Source organism: Cydia amplana, chromosome 1 (assembly GCF_948474715.1).
Source record: "Cydia amplana chromosome 1, ilCydAmpl1.1, whole genome shotgun sequence".
Lineage (NCBI taxonomy): Eukaryota > Metazoa > Arthropoda > Insecta > Lepidoptera > Tortricidae > Cydia > Cydia amplana.
In genome coordinates this window covers 20,852,283-20,872,463 of record NC_086069.1, presented here as the reverse complement: position 1 = coordinate 20,872,463, position 20,181 = coordinate 20,852,283, and the positions used below count along the sequence as shown (strand labels likewise).

General features: G+C 37.1%; 2 protein-coding genes across 3 annotated transcripts; both read left to right on the top strand.

The window, feature by feature from the left end:
- Positions 1 to 1,929: 1,929 nt before the first annotated feature.
- LOC134653770 (transcription activator GAGA-like) lies at positions 1,930 to 6,682 on the top strand. Of its 2 annotated transcripts, none has more exons than XM_063509150.1 (7): positions 1,930 to 2,060; positions 2,414 to 2,554; positions 3,586 to 3,717; positions 4,152 to 4,273; positions 4,800 to 4,948; positions 5,823 to 6,006; positions 6,502 to 6,682. In XM_063509150.1, exons 1-7 carry the CDS (start codon positions 1,983 to 1,985, stop codon positions 6,665 to 6,667), a joined length of 972 nt encoding a protein of 323 aa, XP_063365220.1. In that variant the 5' UTR covers positions 1,930 to 1,982; the 3' UTR covers positions 6,668 to 6,682. The 2 variants fall into 2 exon arrangements, with proteins under 2 accessions (XP_063365220.1, XP_063365214.1); XM_063509144.1 differs by having other exon boundaries at positions 4,152 to 4,297.
- Positions 6,683 to 8,204: 1,522 nt separating this feature from the next.
- On the top strand, positions 8,205 to 19,306 carry LOC134650196 (carnitine O-palmitoyltransferase 2, mitochondrial). The gene is made up of 8 exons (XM_063505127.1): positions 8,205 to 8,941; positions 9,084 to 9,262; positions 9,993 to 10,263; positions 10,614 to 10,804; positions 11,236 to 11,405; positions 16,942 to 17,055; positions 18,575 to 18,876; positions 19,147 to 19,306. Exons 1-8 carry the CDS (start codon positions 8,334 to 8,336, stop codon positions 19,271 to 19,273), a joined length of 1,962 nt encoding a protein of 653 aa, XP_063361197.1. The 5' UTR covers positions 8,205 to 8,333; the 3' UTR covers positions 19,274 to 19,306.
- The last annotated feature ends 875 nt before the right edge of the window (positions 19,307 to 20,181 follow it).

Genomic DNA, 20,181 nt, shown 5'->3' with positions numbered 1-20,181 from the left:
CTCACTCGCACATGTTGCCAATGTTAAAAAGATACCATTGTGGTAGAAATTATATCATTAAACTACTGAATTTAATTACCTTCTTATACAATTTTAGTGTTATATTCAGATTACAGTTCTGATATATTTTAAGTAATTTGTAAATAATTATGATGCCAATATTATTAACTGATTAAACCAAGCGCATACACAGCAAAAAAAAACCTAAATTTTAGTATGGTAGGATTTGTAGTAACTTTAAATATTAATTGGTATCCCCAACTTGATGACATTTCTTCAAAACACGTGAATGCGAAATTTCTTAAAAATTGTGAAGAAATGTTATGTTAAAGATTGTTGGAGTGAAATAATTGCTAATTGTGGAATATTGTTTCACAAGAAAGCCACAATTATTACATTTTACTATAAAAATACAAGACAACATTGTCAAACTCATTAGGGTGACTATGATGTCGGCACGTTGTGAATCGGTCTCACAGAATTCTTATTATTAACGTAGGTAATGTAAAAGTAAGTTTAACTTAATAGGTATGTCTTTATTTCGGCATGTTTAATTTAAGATTTGTTATAGAATACCTAATTGAAGGGATGTTTACAAAAACAACATAACTGATTAGAGCGGCTGTCATTTTTTTTAAGAACATGTTAATCGTTTCAGGTGTCAACCAGTGTAGTCAGTTATGTTGTTTTTGTAAACATCCCTTCAATTGCCAAAATTAAAAACCAAAGTGCTTAACTCCTTAAACATTACAGACTCTCATTTATACATAATATTTTGTTACGGAAAAGGTGTGTCAAACTGTTTATATATATGCAATCGATTCTTTATAGGTAGGACACATTTCCATCAATAGAAAAAAGGCACCAACTTTAAAAAAAACGTCATATTTGCTAAACAGATCTTCAATGACGCTTACACTTAAAAAAAGCTGAAGTGGACAAAAGGGAAGCCTACCTATATGAACATACCATGAGTGAGTGCTAAAGAGGCCGACTACAAATGAAAGAAAAAACCCGACTACTTAAAATTTCACTTTATTTAGAAAATGTCACACCCTACTGATATATTTCATGTTATGCTAATATCCCACATACAGATGTCTTATGGTCACCCTAATTAGAACGAGATGCAGGGCTCTAGTTTGACTTCTCATGTGGACACACTTTTTGGTCAATGTACTCGATCCAGTTTATTAACTCTAAATCCGTGAAATTGTTGCCATGTTTCAGCATTTTACGTCAAAAATGTGACAGTTATACTTGGTCAACCAGATCTTGACAGTAGAAAAAGGCGGCAAATTTGAAAAATGTAGGCGCGAAGGGATATCGTCCCATAGAAAATTTGAATTTCGCGCCTTTTTTTACTGACAAGATTTGGTTGACCATAGATTATGGTAGTATTTCTAAAAGTAATGCATTATTAGCCCGTCTGTGTCATGGCTATGGGGTTTTTTAATATAATATTCTTTGTTAAGACCAATAATATTATATAACCATAAATAGGTTATACTCATACTTGAGGAGCACAAAAAATACTTCCATATTTATTTCTGTGCCTACGAAGAAATCTGTTATTTTTGATTAGTTTTCTCATTACATCCATCTTTATCACACTCGTTGTTAAACATAAGGTCGTCTCTTTCTCTTTCGGTGTGCGGGAGCTCGTTAGCAAGGTGAACATTTCTCGCTTGTCCAGCCGCGTCTAACGGAAACTTGTGCAATTTGTCACAAGTTAAGCGCTTCAATTTCGGAACGCCTATAACCTATCTTGAGTTATAAATCATTGGTTAAGAATAGAATCAATAGAATAAATATAATCTGTTTTCGAACTAACCCTTGCTACTAGAATTTTACTGGTAACACAAAGCCAAACGTCAAGTTTTTATGTCTTCCCGAAATTGATTTATTTTGGTTTGTTAGCGGAATCAAAGCGGATTACATGTAAATAGAAATCAATAAACTAGTAAAAATATACATTAATTATGGTGAATACACAGTTCGCGTTATCATGGGAAGCTCACAAAAAGAATGTATGCAATGGTTTAAGTTCACTGCAACAGGTACAGTACAGTACACAATTTATTAGAGTCGGTTATAGAATGTAGTGGTTTCCATACATTCCACGACTCTTCTCTTTCCGCACAGTCTACTAGGTAACGATGGCAGGTTTTATTGCTAGGAATATTTAAACAATGGTCCCCACTCACTAACCAAATATTCTATTCAAAGTACACTGAATATTTGTAGAGGAGATTACAAGTCAAAAGTAATTTGCTCAACAACTTTGAATTCATAAAAATATCTATACAAAATGTTAATTTTATTTAAATAAAACAACAAGAAACACGACATTGTTTTTCAACCACAACCTAAGGTAACCAAGGTGTAATACAAATTACTTGTTGATTTACAGAATGGCGAATTTGTAGACATGACTTTAGCTGCAGATGGTCACATGGTGAAAGTGCACCAGATTGTCATGGCACTGGCTAGCCCCTACATCAAGGATCTTATAGGATCAGCACAGTGCCCTCATCCTGTCATATTCTTGAATGTATGTATGTTTTTTTTGTTTTTAGTTAGTAGTTGGATCACATTAGTTGTACAGTCAGCAGCACACTAATTTTAGGTGTTCATACTGTCTCCAAATTTACTCAATACCTATACAATTTTTTCACTATTTAAAAAAAACCGGCCAAGTGCGAGTCGGACTCGCGCACGGAGGGTTCCGCACCATCAACAAAAAATAGAGCAAAACAAGCAAAAAACGGTCACCCATCCAAGTACTAACCCCGCCCGACGTTGCTTAACTTCGGTCAAAAATCACATTTGTTGTATGGGAGCCCCACTTAAATCTTTATTTTATTCTGTTTTTAGTATTTGTTGTTATAGCGGCAACAGAAATCTGTGAAAATTTCAACTGTCTAGCTATCACGGTTCGTGAGATAAAGCCTGGTGACAGATGGACAGACGGACGGACAGCGGAGTCTTAGTAATAGGGTCCCGTTTTTACCTTTTGGGTATGGAACCCTAAAAAAGTGCTGTTGGTCAATAAAAGTTTCAGGACAATCTTGCTATTCCATCACTAATATAATAAATTGTAATAACATCAATAAATTGCTCTGATAATTAGATTAACATAATATATATGTTACGATTCATAAGTGCTTGTTGCTAGGCCTACATGAATAAGGTATATTTTGAGTTTGCGTTTAATGTTGACACAACAGATGGATCAGTGGAAAATTTGGATTACTGGAAGTTATAGCAAAGCAAATCTGTGTATTTACACAACATATCAAAATATGTTATATAGTTTTAGCCATATATGAAGATAAGACAGTGTGATAATAAAGTGTCAATCAATAGAACTTGCTAAGTATGTAAACAAAAGTTACTAGTAAATTGACATTTAGTGTCAATTTTAGTATGGCGGTTTGTTTACATAGTTAGCAAGTTCTATGGAATGCCACTTTACATAATATAATAGAATGATCATTTTCAGCCCAAGTTTAGTGCATCACTAGCTGCCCCGTACCATTGAGGTGCCTAAGTTTTTAGTAAGTTCCTTACCTTATGTTACAGAGAATATCTTATTCAACATTATGCTCAATACTTGAGTACATATACACGGGGGAAGTGCTGGTGAACAGTGAGGACTTGAACCAACTCATAGAAGCTGGCAATGAATTACATATAAAGGGATTGGAAGAGATGGTTAATATATAAACTTTTCTATTTTCAATTTTTTTCTATATATTAGCATACCTCGAGGGTTCAGAAGCGGGAATTATTTTGAGCATTTAATAAATGTAAAATAGTTGCTAAACTATGAATTAATACCAGGTAGTTAGCTCAAAATGTGTGTGTGTGTGTGTGCTTAGAATGTGAAAATAGTTTCTGATTTTACCGTCTTTACTTATTTTAGGCTAGTGTAAAGTAAAACATTCCCACACCCAAAACTTTGGGTGTGTATATTTAGTGATTTGTCTTTACTTTATATTAACACATTTACTGCCAGGAACCCACCCGGTGGGCGCTCGTAAACTTTGCTCAAATGCGGGACAACCCGCTGCTGTTTTTTGTCTGGTAGTGAATATGTTAATATTTGTCTGCTAAATACTCTTAATTTTTGTGACAAATATTTTCAGAAAATGAGCCCGTCTGCCCCCAGTAATCGGACCTCCGTTCACTATGAATCTAATGCACAATCACAAAATGAAGAAGATGTTTGTTTCTTTGAGATTAGTGATATGCCAGAAAAAGATTCTAAGTACCAGATATATACTAAAAATATGTAAGTACAAGAGTCAATCATAATTTTTAATATAATTTTTATGAAGACCACAAGTCCACAAGTTATGCAAGTTATTCTTCTTTAGAAATGTATATAGTTGCACCTATAATAAAATCTTATTTTGTTCTGGCAATGTTTATTTGTGTAACAGTGGTCCCCAATTAGTTAGAAAATTTATATTATAAGTTAAAAACTTATTTGGAACTTTATATGCCAACAAACTGTGTTAGGTACTAGAGGGTTTTTAATTCAGCAAATTCGTAACCATTTTGCTTAGCTATGTGGGTGAGTCCCTTAAATTTGTGTTATTCAAGGACACTAAAAGTCTTCAATCAGTTTTTTTCATTACTAATTTGCTAATATTAACACGATATGTATGAGTCTATTATTGTTTGTGCATTATTGTGAAACAATTTTCATATGAATATTCCTTAAATGTTCTATAAGTTATGTAAGTATGGTTTTAAGATGTACTTAATTAGCAAATTGTTACTCTTTTCAGGAATTATGAAAACGAAGAATGTATTTTGGGCACAATAGATAATGTGAAGTCAGTAGATGAGTCCTTCATGGAGTTGCAAGAAGACATGGAAAGCAATGTCGTGGCAATGACAGATACGCATCACAAAATCGACCCAGTTAGCAGTAAAAGTAAGTTAACCATGCCGAGAATTTTGAGCAAGATGTACGGTAGGATGGTGTTTTTTTTTAATCCCGAAAAACGTCCGCCACAGTCGCTGAACCAACCAAGGGGCTGTTCATAAATTACGTCATCTATTTTTGACCCCCCTCCTCCCCCTCAATCATCCATTGACCCCGTTTCCTCCTACGTCATGCTACCATCATCCGAAGTCCAGACCCCCCCCCCCCACCTAATTTGATATGACGTAATTTATGAATAGCCCCCAACCAGTGATCCCTTTCAACGCAACGCCTGTTATATGTACCTAAAAAACGCGCCATCGTAAACCTTATTAGAATGCACGAAGGTTGATATTACGCTATGCATGCGCGTCTGTTGAAGTCTGCGGCTGTCAAAGGGCTAATCAATAATAAACTTGGTTGTCTTGGTTGGTATGGAATTCCAAAGAAAGGACACTTATCATGAGGCATTTCGTACATTGACACGCCTGGGCTATAACCGCGAAAATCGAAGTACGCAACTTGTGGGTATTTTTCTCTGTCACTCTAATTACGCCTTCATTAAATTGGAGTAAAAGAGAAAGATCCCCGCAATTTGCGAAAAACTGTTTTCACGGTAGCCCCTCTGTTCTTATCTCTATTGCACGCGCATATTATATTGCTGTCCCGCTCGCACAGTGTCATTACAGCCAGGATCACGAGCGGGACAACAATATTAATTACGCGCGTGCGATAGAGATAGTTCCAGGTGGGTCAATGTAAGAAATTCCTCGTGGTAGGCGTCCTTTCATTATTAGTAACTTCTTGAATTGTGCAATAAGGGTTCAATAAATGACTTTGTGTTATTGTGCACCACACTTACCTAAAATGTATATTATTCCAGACACCGGCGTTATCCAGTATACAGTGTCAAACCAGGGCAGCTTGCAGATGATTCTGAACAGATACGTTTACTACCTGAAGCATACGAACCGTAACAACAGTAGGCAGTGGCGGTGTGTTGACTACGTCACGTCTTTGAAGTGTCCGGCGCACGTGGTCACTAAAGACGACGTTGTCGTTCAAAGGTAAAAATGGAATAGGAAAAAAAACTTAATCCTATTTTTATCAAGAATCGAAAGTTTTTTGAAACCAACTTGGGTTAGGTTAGGGCACTATAATGCCACAAATCAAAAAAAATCTACATAACATTATTTTTGTCAAAACTTCTATTAATTTTCTAGTCATCTATTCAGTAATAGTATAACGTGTGTGTGTACTAAATAAATAAATAAATGTAGGTATATTTACTTAGCTATTCTTGTCACGATCATGATGATGATGAACCAGTAGGTATAAAGCGCTTCACACACCTTACTTAGTTAACTTAGTTCAGTAGCTGACGTTACTGACAACAGGGACGCAGCAATACGTTAGACACGGTAGAAATATCTGCATCTCAATTCTACGTAAATAAGGAAAGTGTGTGAAGCACTTCAATCACAATAGGTTTCACATTCAGGGTGATAACTGCGTATGGCTTGTTTTGTGGACATTATTATATCTTTATTTCTCTCTTACAGGATTGCTGCACATATTCATCCTTTCCACGACAAGAAAATCCTTAAGAAAGTTCACGCTGGTTCAATATTTTCCGCGATACATGAAGCAGAAAAGCAAGGGAATGCACTACTAGGTAATAAACGGGCAAAACTAGCGGTTGCTGCAGAAGATGAGGGTAGTAAATAAATATAATTTAAAAAATAATTGTTTTATTATTTTTCAAGCCAAAAATATTTCAGCAACGTTACTATATTTTACAGCTACTAATACTAAAGTCTATTTTTTTATTCGGTAGACTAAAATGACATTTCATAGTATGAAATGACACATGATGTTCATACCATGAAATGTCATTTTAGTCTACCGAATAAAAAAATAAGACTATATTTTATTTACTTATTTATGAATTGACTCCATGGTATGTATTTTTCTTTGGATATAAAACCACAAGTTCACAATGATCTCAGCTGAACATTATCATTATCATGGTCTGTAGACCACGTCTACATGATGGATCATGAGTAAATACGTAAATAGTAGTATAATATACCTATACTTGGTCAAGCAGATCTTGTAATTAGAAAAAGGTGGCAAATTTGAAAAATGTAGGCGCGAAGGGATATCGTCACATAGAACATTTGAATTTCGCGCCTTTTTTTACTGACAAGATTTGGTTGACCAGCTATATGTAAAAAGTACAGGCAGTACGGCCAATGGTCTTGCCCTGTTCAGAAGGACGAATAAAAAAATATGACACGTCAAGCAAGTGTTGCTAGATTCATAAATGTAAATATGCTGGTCAACCAAATCTTGTTAGTAAAAAAAGGCGCGAAATTCAAATTTTCTATGGGACGATATCCCTTCCCGCCTTGGAGGATATAATCAAACGGAGACGCCATGTCTGTAATTTTCTGTACAAAACAGTCTGCCGATTTTTGCGGGGGAGGGGAACGTCAAATGTATGCGTAACGTAAAAATAGCCATGTCAGATAAACGTCAGTCCATACATTGTGTATGACCGTTGGCCGCCTATTTTCGACAGAGGGGAAAGCCTGTTAATGGCTACTCCGTTTAGTTGTATCCTCCAAGCTTCCCGCCTACATTTTTCAAATTTGCCGCCTTTTTCTACTGTCAAGATCCGGTTGACCAAGTATATTCACGTTATTTTCAACAAAAAAAGAGAACATTAAAGCCATAACAGACTACCGCACCGCGACCTTAGTGCGTTGCAGTATTCTGTTACGACTAGGCAACATGCAACTTTAGTAAATGAAAGCAGTGTGCTTATGCTTAGTCAATGTTGTTCTCTAAAATGTTTATTTCATGTAAAAGTGGTCTATCTGCCATTGATGATTCGTTTTAGTACAAGTATTCTTCAAAAGATAGTCTGTTCGGAAAGGAAGAGTTTAATAGCTCATTTAAACTCTCGCACGAGCCACGAGACGAGCCGCGAGCCGCGCCACGAGACGCGAGTCCACCGTTTACACTCGCGTTCGGCTTGTCATTCGGTTATAAACCTTATGCCGTGCCGTTAGTGTTTAAATTATATTAGTTCGACGAGCTTGCGAGCCACGAGATGAGCCGCGAGCCCACCGCTTACACTCTCGTCTCGTGGCGCGGCTCGCGGCTCGTTTCGTGACTCGCGCGAGAGTTTAAGCTGGCTATAACAGTCTCACAAAGATATTTTGGTTTTCATCCTATGGCAACACTCTCAAAGACAAGTCAAGTCAAAGTTCATTATTTTCAACCCGAATTGGGTTGTAGTTTTTACGCTTTATAATTTAATTAAAGTTATATTTTAACTAAAACCCAATTATTTTAGTGTGGGAATAAGTGTTCTAGTGCCTTAAATATGTACGCTTTAAACAAATGTCCTCATAAAAACCTGTGTATAAAAAGCATAGCACAAAGAAGTTATGCCAGCAAATCGAAAACAATTCGTGATGTTAATTATCAATATTTACAAAGAAGTAAGGTGCCTACAATGCACTTCCAGAAATCATTACCGAGACTGCCTATACCTGTGTTGAACAAAAGCACCGAGCGGTATCTTAAGGCATTGCAACCGCTTTTAACCGACGACCAATTTAGTGCTGCGACCAGCCGAACTAATAACTTCATTAATAATGAGGGCAAAGCGTTGCAAGAGAAACTCGTAGCGAAAGATAAGGCAAACAAGCACACAAGCTACATTTCAGACTATTGGTTTGATATCTATCTTCGTGATCGCAAACCTCTACCAATCAACTACAATCCTCTAATCGTTTTCCAAAATGACACGAGACCTGAATACAACAATCAGTTAATCCGCTCTACTAATTTGTTGATAAGTGCTGTGAGATTTATGGAGTCTCTGAAGGCACAGATATTGGAACCAGAAGTGTTTCACATGAATCCTAAGAAAAGTAATACACCACTTTTTAGAACTGTTACAGGTTTATTGCCTGAGGCGGTTTCATGGTTTGTAATAACTGCACTTTACTTAACAGCTACTTGTTCTTGTCTGAAATCTGGAAGTCGGATTGTGGTCAGTACTAAAGTATTTATATGCTTCTTGAAATATTTTGCTTAAATTCTCTTTATTAATTTTTTTTTCTACTAGGTATGGGGCCTACCTTTTCAAAGCGTTTCCTCTTGACATGAGTCAATTTCCGGGTCTTTTTGGGGCAACCCGCATCCCTTTGGAGACTAAGGACAAGATATTCAGGGCAACAGACAGCCGGCATGTGCTGGTGCAGCGGAGAGGGAACTTCTATGCTTTTGATGTGTTGGATGCTGATGGTAAAGAAATCTGTGTTATTGATACATTTTTTTTTAGATACAAATAAGGGAACTCTTAATTAGATACAAATACTCAATGAAAGATAGTGCAAGCAAACCTCCTTGGCACTCAATAGTAGTAATTATTCTGAATCTATATACCAAGACAAAAGCACTACACCGCTGTCACCATGTAGTATTCAATGAAACACCGCGAGTCCTTGACAACAACTGATTTATTAAAATATAAGAGGGTACTACCCACATCTTACAGATACCTACAACAGCAAAGGTCAAAGCCTAATGGCAAACCTATGTTATTACTACAAAAGCATTGTTAAATAACTCAACTTTAGTGCCACAAAACATACACCGGAAAGGTAGATTATATTTGCTACATTTAAAACACTAAATACCCTATCACCTCTACTAAATATATTTACGCCTATGATGACGAAAATGCAACTAGATCACAAATTACATTGTTAAATATAAAATGGATATTGATAAAATTAGCGGACAGACAACATTATTAAAGTAGCGGGGGTCAACTGGATATGGGAGGCCCAAGACCGCACAAAATGGAAAAAGCTGGAAGAGGCCTATACCTCCAAAGAGGGTTCTGGTGAAATTTAGATTTAAGCATAGGTTAAGTTACCAATACTTTAAAATCCATGTTATGATAACCAGAAATAAAAGGCTTTTTTATTTTTATTTATTTATTATTGATAAAATAACTGTATTTTTTTAGGTAACATCCTCGCACCAACAGAAATGCTAGCTAACCTGAATAAAATCATGAATGACAATGCTCCTGCAGCAGAGCATCCGCTAGGAGTCCTAACTTGCCAGAACAGAAACGAGTGGGCCAGACAAAGGGCACACTTGGAGCAAACTGGAAACAAAGAAGTCCTGAGTAAAATTGATTCGGCCATTTTCAACTTGGTACTGGATGAAGAAATTATTGGTGATTCAAAACATGCTCTATTGAAGAGTTATTTACATGGCGATGGTCTAAATAGGTAAATAATTAATTTCAGTTTCAAGACTCCTAATGTTCCAAATTCTGCCTTGTACTCTAGATATAGGTACATATAAAAAAGAAGATTGATAAAAAAATTGAAATTAATTTTATGATTTTCTCATAGTCTCTTTTCTTTGAGCTTTTTGCCTGCCTGGTTAACCAGACCAGTTCCAATAAGCTTTCACAATGTTTTCCATCATTGAAAAGCAATTGGTAAAACAACTTATATTTCACATAATATGTTCCGAGAACCTCAATTGGTATGAGCCAGGGCTTTAGCCAGTGCCCCTGAACGAATGAAACTACTAATACAAATGAATATGTACTATTATCAACAATTCCATTCAGGTGGTTTGACAAGTCCTTCAGCCTTATCATCACTGGTGATGGTGTCTCTGGCATAAACTTCGAGCATTCCTGGGGCGACGGAGTTGCAGTGCTCAGATTCTTTGAAGACATCTATGCTGAGACTACAAAGAAGCCTTTTGTTCATCCGGACACAAAGCCAGCTAGCAGCAACATTAGTGTTACCAAGTTAGGTATGCGTGGACAAACAAAACAAACAGTGTCTATACAAAATCACGTTCTCCAATATTCAGCTTATTGACAGATGGCGTGATGCCAGTAGGTTTCAGTTCCATCCACTTTATTCAGTGCTTAGACCTCTGCTTTCGGGTTCGGGTTCTCCAGCACTATCTTTGGATCAGAAGTTGAGTTATTTTGAAGTACGCCTTAGTTCCATCCATTATGTTCGACCCTTAGGCCTCTTGTCAAAATAACTCGACTCCCGTTCGATAGATGGCGCTGAATATTAAAGAAACGCGACTGCGTATAGACACTGTCAGTCTTCTGGTTTTACTCATTCATGCTATGGGTCAATTTAAGTCTCCCTACCGAGACAGTGGTCGATATTTTTACGAATTACTTTGTTGGTTTATACAGCGTAATAAGTTCTATCTTGACCTTCCAGATTTCAAGTTGGATGATAAATCAAAACAGTTTGTTGACAAAGCTAAGAAGGAATACAAAGAGTGGTATGAATCATTAAGCATCGACTATATATTGTACGAAGGCCTAACAAAAGGTGCTTGCAAGAAATATAAAGTCAGCCCTGATTGTGTAATGCAGCTCGGCTTCCAGGTATGTTAAAATGTACCTTATGTATGTGACGTTTAGAGCCATTATACCATGTTTTTTGAAAATTATTAGCAAGAGAACATTTTTAGTATCTCAATCAGATCTACCTTGGGGCGAAGGTTTTTAAGACTTATACACCATTAGAGTGCTCAAATAGCTCTAAAATATATGTCGGGGACGGATGGTCCCGATGGCGGTGGGCGCGTGGGGGTAGTACCTAGATGTATTACTTCACAGCCAAAATAGTAGGTATGCTACAAACGCATGAAATAAACATTCGGACTTGTTAACCATACTAGTGCCTACCATATTTTAGGACTAAGCGATAAAAATAACTAATTGCTATTTAGTTTTAAAAGGTGTGATTTGAAAATAAAAAGATCGCATAAATCCGTTCAAATCTTTATTCAAGTCAAACTACACCGGCTCCAACCCTACACCTCTGACTCGAGAAGATTTAACCCGGCAACAAACTCGGCGGGACACATCTTTTCAAAACAACACATATTTTCTTTATTTTACAAAAGTAAGCTTATAATGGCACATAAGAAATCAAAATAACACTTGGAATAAAACACTTAGCTAAACGGTTAAAGAACGTGAGAATCTATAAGCTTTCAGAATAATCCTTCAGGTGTAAGCCTTCAGGAACGTAGCGAATTAGGCACGAGCTTGGCTAACGTCCGATCTCTAGCGCGGTCCGATCAAGAAGAAGGAAGCCAGTTCCAGCGGCGGAGCCAACCGCTCCCGCCTCCAATTCAAGTTGGTAAACCTGCCTGACCAGTCTACCAACATAACGACAAAAATGCCTGCTCGTGCCTACGTTCACTCAAGATACCCCTCTTGACGTTCCAAAGCCTTCTACCTGTCATCTTAGTTCATCAATACGCCAATAGATGGTGGCGTTACTCTCTACGCAACTTTAGGATTCCGTTACAAGCAAATAATATGTAGCCAAACATTGCTAATCGACTTTTACAGGCGTCTAACTATGAACTGTAATGCTGCAATACGTCTTTCTGGTGTCTCGCTCCGACACGGCCGTCCTGCGTTACACACGTCCTCGTGTGTGGGTGTATGCATTTGATACTGAAACAAAACATACAGCACAGTATCTCATCGCTCGGTCATTCCTGACCAACAATTTGGGTCTCACTCAAATTACTATTAAAATCAAACTTTGTTTTCAATCAAACCAGAAAAAATAATTGTTCTAAATTACTTTAACAATCCTCAATTCTCTAGTCAAAAATAGTCCATCGAGCAACGACTAAATAAAATAATCATCAGTAATCATCGCCGCTATCTAACGGATACACTCCAGTAATCATCGCCTCTCAAATTTATGTGAAAACAAAACAATCCCAAACATCAAAAACACAAATCACAACAGCTCTAATTCATTGCTCGACAGTATCACTACTATTGTCGTCAATATCAATTTACGGGGAAATTATCTGGCATAAAAAGAAAATTGGTCATATGTGATCTAAATTTTTGTAAGACATCTTAAAATAAATAACATTCTGAATTGATAGTTCCAATTTTACTCATATGAACACAGTAAATAAACGGGAATTCATTTTTAACAAAACAACACCAGTCCTTCGGTGCATTGCCAGTCCTTCGGCAGATATCAGACCCTCGTCAGAAGTAACCATCTCAGCCGCGTAAGTGCTACTCCTCGCAAAGAGCATTCTGCACATAAAAAGCAGACCACGTGCACCTCTTACATGCTCCGGCACTTCTGATGCGGTCACTAAACAATACCCAGTCCATCGGGCATACTTTCAGTCCATCGAAAGCAAAACAGTATTGCCCAGTCCATCGGGCGTGCCTTCAGTCCATCGAAAGCAAAACAGTAGTGCCCAGTCCATCGGGCGTAATTACAGTCCTACGAAAGTACAAGCTTTCAGTCCGTCGAAAGCAAAACAATGTTAACAGTGAATTCAAAAAAAAAAAGAAAATAAAAACAGGTCTTTAAATCATGTTACTCAGAACTATTGGTACGATCAGCGTCAACTGATCAACTGAAACTGAACATTACTGATCAAAATCAAACTCGCTCAAGACTTCTATGCAGAAGTAAAACATCTCAAAATAATCCCAACGAAATGGGAACTGCTCACCAGCTTAATAAAGCATGATGCACGCGACCAAGTCAAAGGTGGTGGTGGTGAGGTCCAACCCAAGCACGGAGGCTGATTCTTTCCGCTTGCCGTTGCCGTTGCTGCGGCAGATTGCGAGAGACACGATGTGGTTCAACATAGCTGGCTGTTACTGAAATCATCATTTGCACGGTATCAGGTTTATCATGAATGCAGGCTAAACTCAAAAGGTTTATGAAATGCAAGGTAGCAGACACAAAAAAACATGTTTCCAATGTATACGGGACTTCAAAAATCTCAGAATAAAATTTAAACTTCAATGAGTGCGTTTTATTTAATTCCATGAACAAACAAACACGTGTTCCAAAAATAAGTTACACGGTAAATGGGCCAATACGAAAAGTGACACCTTATTAGTTACGTTATCCTGTTATGCTTCGCCATTACACTCAAAATAAAATTCACTAATAAACAATTAGAACGAAACCTGTCCTTTTATTTCCAAATCTCCAGCACAGAAGATACTGCACAGCCGCCTCAGTATCACGGGCGCAATGGCGTCCGCAAGCTCGCTCGGCTCCGGCTGCAGGACACTGTAACATTAATTTTCATATGCGTAGCTCATGTTTCCATAGTATACACGATTTGTGATCTATCACGGCATTACGAGCAATAATTTGTCGCAATTTTATTAATTACTAAACATTACAGGGTAAAGATTACATAATGCTTGCATTGGCAAATCAGCAGGATCAATTTCTAACGGTGCATTGTATTTTTATGAAAAAAAATATTTTTTGAGGGTAGATGCACAAGTGAGCGATGAAATAATATCACGTCGCGACAGCCAATATTTGATTTTAATTAACAATATGGATTTCACATCAAAATAACTTAAGATCACTTAGATTTCAACGGATTTTAAAAATTAATTGTATTTTCAAATCAATTAATGAGGGTAGATTCACAAGTGAGCGATGAAATAATATCACGTCGCGACAGCCAATATTTGATTTTAATTAACAATATGGATTTCACATCAAAATAACTTTTTCTACTCCAGCACTTAAATGTGTCAATTAAATGACTGACAGTGATATCTAAAGCAATGTCATTTGAATGCTTTGTCTATAGGCTCATAAGATGACTGCTAGCAGTCATCTTATGAGTATAATACAACTGCTTTATTTTTTTAAAGATACAAGTTCCGATCATCTTGATTGAAAGAGGTATGTTTTCATTTACAATAATAACTCTTTTTTTTTTTTTTAAATAATAACTCTTTTTTTTTTTTTAAATAATAACTCAATTTTTTTAAATAATAACTCTTTTTTTAAATAATAACTCTTTTTTTTAATAATCTCTTTTTTTTTTTTTAATAATCTTTTTTTTTTTTTTTTTTTTTTTTTTTTTTTTTTTTTTTTTTTTTGCTGCAGCTGTCATAGAAAAAGTAATGTATGCAACAGCTCATAATTGGTTCTTAAAATTCTCGGGTCTTTTTTTACAAAACTCGACTACGTCTCGTTTTGTAACTTCGACCCTTGAATTTTAAGAACCCTTATTATATCACTGTTGCATAAACTACTATTTTCTACTCCAGCACTTAAATGTGTCAATTAAATGACTGACAGTGATATCTAAAGCAATGTCATTTGAATGCTTTGTCTATAGGCTCATAAGATGACTGCTAGCAGTCATCTTATGAGTATAATACAACTGCTTTATTTTTTTTAAAGATACAAGTTCCGATCATCTTGATTGAAAGAGGTATGTTTTCATTTACAATAATAACTCTTTTTTTTTAAATAATAACTCAATTTTTTTTTAATAAATAACTCTTTTTTTTTAATAATAACTCTTCTTTTTAATAACAACTTTTTTTTTTTTTTTTTTTTTTTTTTTTTTTTTTTTTTTTTTTTTTTTTTTGCTGCAGCTGTCATAGAAAAAGTAATGTATGCAACAGCTCATAATTGGTTCTTAAAATTCTCGGGTCTTTTTTTACAAAACTCGACTACGTCTCGTTTTGTAACTTCGACCCTTGAATTTTAAGAACCCTTATTATATCACTGTTGCATAAACTACTATAAGATCACTTAGATTTCAACGGATTTTTAAAAATTAATTGTATTTTCAAATCAATTAATGAGGGTAGATTCACAAGTGAGCGATGAAATAATATCACGTCGTGATAGCTAATACTTGGTTTTAATTAACAGTATGGATTTCAAATCAAAATAACTCGAGATCGCCTCGATCTAAATGGATTACAAAAATTAATTGTAAAGAAACGCGGCGATACCAGAGATGACGTCACGTAACGACCGCTATGCTCGACTGCCTCAATCATAATTCACAATTTCACAATAATTCTCACCAAATAACAATGAATTACACTCACCATTCAATCAAGGTTAGACACGTGAGCTTACCATTACAAAGTGTCCAGATTATGGAATGTAAGTAGGTCACCAGAAATACACCACGCTCCCAGGTGGCTGTGTAAGCAATACATGAAACTCCGCATCTATCCCACTTCTGATGTCGGGGACGGATGGTCCCGATGGCGGTGGGCGCGTGGGGGTAGTACCTAGATGTATTACTTCACAGCCAAAATAGTAGGTATGCTACAAACGCATGAAATAAACATTCGGACTTGTTAACCATACTAGTGCCTACCATATTTTAGGACTAAGCGATAAAAATAACTAATTGTATTTAGTTTTAAAAGGTGTGATTTGAAAATAAAAAGATCGCATAAATCCGTTCAAATCTTTATTCAAGTCAAACTACACCGGCTCCAACCCTACACCTCTGACTCGAGAAGATTTAACCCGGCAACAAACTCGGCGGGACACATCTTTTCAAAACAACACATATTTTCTTTATTTTACAAAAGTAAGCTTATAATGGCACATAAGAAATCAAAATAACACTTGGAATAAAACACTTAGCTAAACGGTTAAAGAACGTGAGAATCTATAAGCTTTCAGAATAATCCTTCAGGTGTAAGCCTTCAGGAACGTAGCGAATTAGGCACGAGCTTGGCTAACGTCCGATCTCTAGCGCGGTCCGATCAAGAAGAAGGAAGCCAGTTCCAGCGGCGGAGCCAACCGCTCCCGCCTCCAATTCAAGTTGGTAAACCTGCCTGACCAGTCTACCAACATAACGACAAAAATGCCTGCTCGTGCCTACGTTCACTCAAGATACCCCTCTTGACGTTCCAAAGCCTTCTACCTGTCATCTTAGTTCATCAATACGCCAATAGATGGTGGCGTTACTCTCTACGCAACTTTAGGATTCCGTTACAAGCAAATAATATGTAGCCAAACATTGCTAATCGACTTTTACAGGCGTCTAACTATGAACTGTAATGCTGCAATACGTCTTTCTGGTGTCTCGCTCCGACATATAAATATTTTTATTGGTTCCAGGCTGCATATCACCTGCTCCATGGTAAATTCGTCGGCACCTATGAATCATGTAGCACTTCGGCGTTTAAGCACGGCAGAACGGAAACGATGAGGCCTTGCACTGAAAAAACTAAGGTAGGCACTAGGCATATAGCCGTGGTCACCGTGGCCCGTAGCCACCAGGGGGCAAAACTTTAACGTATATAGTCATTAAACTCCATTTTGCACTGTTTTGCGGGTTTCTGTTTTTTTGCATAAAAAGACAAGTGCTGGTTCCATTAACTTCACTTAAATAAATCCATGATCCCTAAAGGTTCCGTCACACAGGCGCATTTTTCGGGCGGGGCGTGAGCATGTTATATATAAAAGCAGCGCGCTCCGCTCTCGCCCCGCCCGGAAAACGCGCCTGTGTGACGACGCCTTAAGCGGAACCACTTCGTACAATCTTCCTGCAATCATATCTCGCCTCGCACAACGAAGTGCGCAACAATATGTTATCTGCCGCTATCTTTAAAGGTTTTTTTTTAGATGTGTTATAAAAAAGAGCTTATGTATTTATCCATTGCTCAAGGGATGTTGACAATTTTTTGGAACTGGTTTCATTTTGTAGATAGACACGTAATAATTACAGAAAAAAATAAAAAATAAATATATTCATTAATTTTGAATAAAAAAACATGTATAATAAGTTTCGTGTTTAAATTTCGCGCCTAAACGCTCCAAACTGTCACGTGACCTTGATGACGTAACGGCGTTTTAAACAAACTGCTATCAGTAATTTTTTTAAATTCTTTATATGGCAACTGACAATTTTTTTTAAAGCCTTAACACACTACCGCATCGGACAGCGACCTTCTTTCTCGCTCTAACTTATAGCTGCGTCCTTAACGCACCACCTTACACACTATCGATTCGTGCGCCGCACCGCACCAAGATCGCGTTTCGGTACGATAATCTGTAGACACTTAGGCAGGTTTTATAACTTGTCTTTGGTGATTCCACTGTGATTACGTCACGCGCTCCGATTGGCGTTTGCAGTCACGTGATACTGGGCATTATTTTAAATACTTTTGATTATTTTTAATTAATTTATTACGCATATTTACACTTGCAAAATATGATTTTCCGCGTTCTAATATTCCCTGCTATGGTAAAAACATAACATATTATATATTCGCGATTCATGTCAACATCCCCATTAAAAGAATAGTGCCGTGATAGGTCAACGTAACTACTGGCTGATGGCGACTATCACTAAATCTGTTATCACTTGTCTGATACCAGTCTAACAACCTATACCTATATGTACATAGGTTGATACCTATACTCAACGAGGGTTTAAAGTACTAATAAATGTTTTTATCGTTGCGTCATTACAAAGTATGTAATCAACACTTGAAGAAAGTGTAACTGTGGAGAAGACAAGGGGGGAGGGGCCGGGAGATGATTCAAATTTGATAGCTGATATAGATGGCGTTGCACGGCTCTGTGCGGTAACATTGGTTATTTACTTATAGACGTTATAGTTAATTTTTACAATCCAGCATAGTGGTACATCGCCATCTATTTTTGTTAGTTTACTTTACGTCTTTAGTATTAAAATTACGAAAATAACACCTAAGCCACATTTGAATAATTCCTATCATTCTCCCAGGCGTTCTGCGAAGCCCTTCACTTAAACAAGACCTCACGAGGGGAGCTCAGCGCAATGATGCAAGAATGCTCCAAGTACCACTCGGAGCTAGTGAAAGACGCAGCGATGGGCCAAGGATTCGACCGTCATATGTTCGCGCTCATGAAGATTGCCGAAGAATTTAACCTGCCACGGCCTGAGCTCTTTGACTCTTATGAATATAACTACCTGAATAAGTCGATACTGAGTACGAGTACCCTGTCGTCGCCTTCAGTTATGGGAGGGGGTTTTGGACCGGTGGCTACAGAAGGATTTGGTATTGGGTAAGTTTATAGAGTTATTAAGTAGTTGCCCTGGCACGTACCAATAAGTTTCTTGGAACTTATTTACGAAATATTATTTAATATTTACCAATCGCTACTCGGCGAATATCGTAGCGAGGTGGCCATTGAAACTCTGATAAAAGAACGCAACCAAATTGTTTTTGGGTTTGTTATAATTGTCTCGATGATCAGCAGTGAAAGCTTGTAACTAAAATGACATTTTTGCCAATAAACTTTAGTTTAATTAGTTTTTTTTTAATCTTCCTTCAGGTATTCAGCCTTCCCCGACAAGTTAGGCGCAGCGGTCACCAGCTACAAATCTCACAACAACAGCACCGAGTTCGTGCAGGCATTACACCAGTCCTTTGAAGATATCACTAAAATTATATCCACGTGATTACGATTTAAAAGCTCACTGCGGCGCAAAATAGAACCAAGTTACTAATGTGTCTTTTAAAGCCGCCTAAGATGGCTATGTTTAGCTTGATAAAATAGAAGTTGTTGGCGTCCTAAAACGGTAAAAAACGTTACTACTATACTACTGTGCACCGAGCTCACGAGCTGTGAACTCACGACCTTCCGTGTTTTCTGGTCGATTTAAGGGGTTGTCGATGTTTCATTAGATAGTTGGATATTTATTTTAAATTTTGTAGAAAATAGTTTTGCAGCCTCGCGTAGGTATTGCGAAACGGGGACCCACAAAGGCCCCATCCGTGTAGGTAGGACTAAGGGTGAGGATCTCGGCATCCATGCACCAAAGATGAGCGAGGCAGATGAGTGTTGCTGTTGCTACCTATAAGTGTTCCTTTTAGTGGATTTCTGCTCTCTCGCACAGCTGTTGGGTACTCGATCTTAGGGCGCGCTTACACTCACTTAGGTCACCTATCGGCCGTCGAATGCTAGTCAGACGGTATTCACATTTGATGCAGAACCGCACGCAGTTCTTGTATACCAGTGAGACATAAGATAATCAATTATTCAGGACGTATTAACAAAAAAAATACCTAATATAAAAACACTATAACCTCACTGAAAAAAAGACCTCTCTGTCTCGCTGAAACGCCGGAAAGGCAACAGCAGTGTGATAAGTGATAACCGCGTAAACGTGCATTTATCTGAACATTTGAATTTTAATAGGATTATGAATGATGGTTACAATACAAGTCTTGGGACAATTTATAGTCGGATCTGCTCAGCCAACCTTAGTGCCTTACAATGCATTGAGTATAGGAATAGGATAATTAAATTTTATTTATTCATCTACACATAAATTTGTTAACCTAAGTAAAACAATAGGTATATGTA